The sequence below is a fragment of the Triticum dicoccoides genome, chromosome 7B (assembly GCF_002162155.2).
Source record: "Triticum dicoccoides isolate Atlit2015 ecotype Zavitan chromosome 7B, WEW_v2.0, whole genome shotgun sequence".
NCBI lineage: Eukaryota > Viridiplantae > Streptophyta > Magnoliopsida > Poales > Poaceae > Triticum > Triticum dicoccoides.
Window position 1 is genome coordinate 641,215,022 of NC_041393.1, and position 2,263 is coordinate 641,217,284.

The 2,263-nt window shown below is 42.7% G+C and overlaps 1 protein-coding gene across 1 annotated transcript in view; it reads right to left on the bottom strand.

Moving 5' to 3' along the window:
* Positions 1–2,263, bottom strand: part of LOC119339273 (GPI transamidase component PIG-S-like) — a 14,773-nt gene that overhangs the window by 12,110 nt on the left and 400 nt on the right. Inside the window, exons 2-5 of the mRNA XM_037611393.1 lie at positions 1,711–2,260; positions 1,340–1,424; positions 1,141–1,230; positions 935–1,008 (exon numbers count right to left, since the gene is read on the bottom strand). Of these exons, the coding sequence (XP_037467290.1) occupies positions 935–1,008; positions 1,141–1,230; positions 1,340–1,424; positions 1,711–2,260 (799 nt within the window). The remainder of the gene's footprint in view (positions 1–934; positions 1,009–1,140; positions 1,231–1,339; positions 1,425–1,710; positions 2,261–2,263) is intronic.

The window sequence follows — 2,263 nt, forward strand, 5'->3', positions numbered from 1 at the left end:
TCTCTTTCCGGTAATATCCCCATTGTATAAGGCGTTTCATGCATTTTACCTCACATGTATATGTAATGGCCTTTGGCCCTCAGTAAAGTCCAGTTGCTGATTATCCAACAGTTGCAAACTTAATTCCTGTTATTTGGTAGTTATGTACTGATGGTCAAGTTGATAGTGCTTTGTTGCTATGTTGTTATGTTGACAATGTGATATGACATGCTAAGGTCATGTTCCCAAATGATGTGATCACTTATTCTGTCAGCTTTTCAAATCTTTTGAATTGTAATGTTAAAACTGGTATAAAATGAATTGCAATGCTCAGATAGAGAGGCCCAGTGGAGAGGAAATAACATATGTATGGTTCCCAAGCTTCAGCAGCGAGAAATCTTCCTGCACGCTACCTCAGTCGACTAAAATGGCCACGTGAGCAGGTGGGGGCGCGTTTAGTACCTCTGGTGCACAACTTAAATTGTTTTGGAACCCAAATATTTAGTTTCAAAGTTTTAGGACCTACTTGATACCTTTCGAATGGTTATAGGACTGCTGATGTCATTTACTCAAAAAAAAACTATTACACTTAGTATTCAGAAAATTTTATGATATTATCCTAGTCTACGTATGCTTGGAAAACCAGAATACTGGATTAAAATATGACATATTCTGCAAAGGGTGCTGTTTACTGAAACAGAAAAAGAAATAACTATGAGACAATGGGGATAGGGCACGTCAAAAAATCATGGGATCACATCATACCTACCAGTAGCTGGCAGAGGAAACATGAGTATGATCACAAAAAGAAGCAAATTCAGAGTATAAGCCAGCATTGTCATACTACTTGTATTTTTCTGTAATATGTTTAGGAACGCCGATCATATCATGACATGCCTTGCAAAGTGAAGAAAAAAAATGTTCAAAGATGTGGATGTGATCTAAATAAACATACACCACAAACTGAAGAACTTTTGATCGTCCTGTAGCTGAAATCGATGTATCCAAGTGCCACTCGTTTGAGTTTACCTATCAATTTCATTGCACAACTAAATTAGTACGGCTGACACTTAAAAATGCAGGCATTAACAAGCAGTTATCCAAAATAATGCAGCAATGAGCAAGACTAGATTATATATACAGAGTAAGTCGGAAACATACAAAGAAAGGAATGTCTCCCATACTTAGGACATTGCCCCCCAATTTATTGTCAGAATAAGAATAGGACGACTTCGGAGTGTGGTAGAGAACCTGAAAAGAACAGGAGAGGTTGTACAGTACTTATTAATACGGGGCACCTTTAGAGGAGATAATCAGATAAGAGGACACAAGTTTGGTGCAAACAAGGCAGAATATGCACCTGACTCTCTATATTGATATCGGCAATTGGTCGCAGGGCCTCAACCACAGGAGTCAGGATTCTCTCGCCAATATTTTTGAACTCCCTGCATGTGGGATGCCTAACTGTAACAGCAGGAGCCATAATAGGACAACAAGTTGTAACTTAGCCTGTAGGTAACTACGGAGTACAAAGAAATAAACTCTAATTGATTCTATATGAGGGAGCCAACAGATGCCTATAGTCAGTGCTGACATATGTTCCATAACTCCTCAGTAATATTACTGCCATTGTATTTTACTTAAACAATCTACTCACAGGACAAAGTTAAATTTTGAACACATGGCGGAAACGCAGCGATAACTTGGATACCATATTGTAACTGTTCTTACCAATCATAGACCCAATCAATTGGATCAGCGTTCAACAGGCTGAATGAAAGAACAACATTCCCATCTGAATCAACTGGCAAGAACTCTCCTTTTCCAATGCCTGTCTCGCCCTCCTCAATACCGTCATTCATGAAATACTTGATGAACACCTTGCCAATAAGTGACACGGTCTCAGCCTCATCAACCTTCCCAACCACCCAAGCATGACGGTGCTTTCCGATCACAACCCTCGTTGTTCCCTTCCCATCATCATTCTCAGCAATGACAATAGTGTAAACCTTCATCCCATCCCCACCACCACCACCCAATGCGGAGTGCAGCAATTCATCGAACGCCTCGTCACCGCCGACCGAGTCCGCTGCGGTCACGGAGCCGCATCGCCAAGGCAAAGCGGCAGCCGTGCTGCTGGTGCAGCCACCGTCCGAGTCCGACTGGACGGCGACTGACACGGAGATGTTCCTGGCAGTAGAAGACGCGGGGAGGAGGTGGTGCTGGGTCGAGACTGCCAGCTCGAGCTGATCGGCAAGGGACGCGGCGGGGGAGCCAGGGCCGG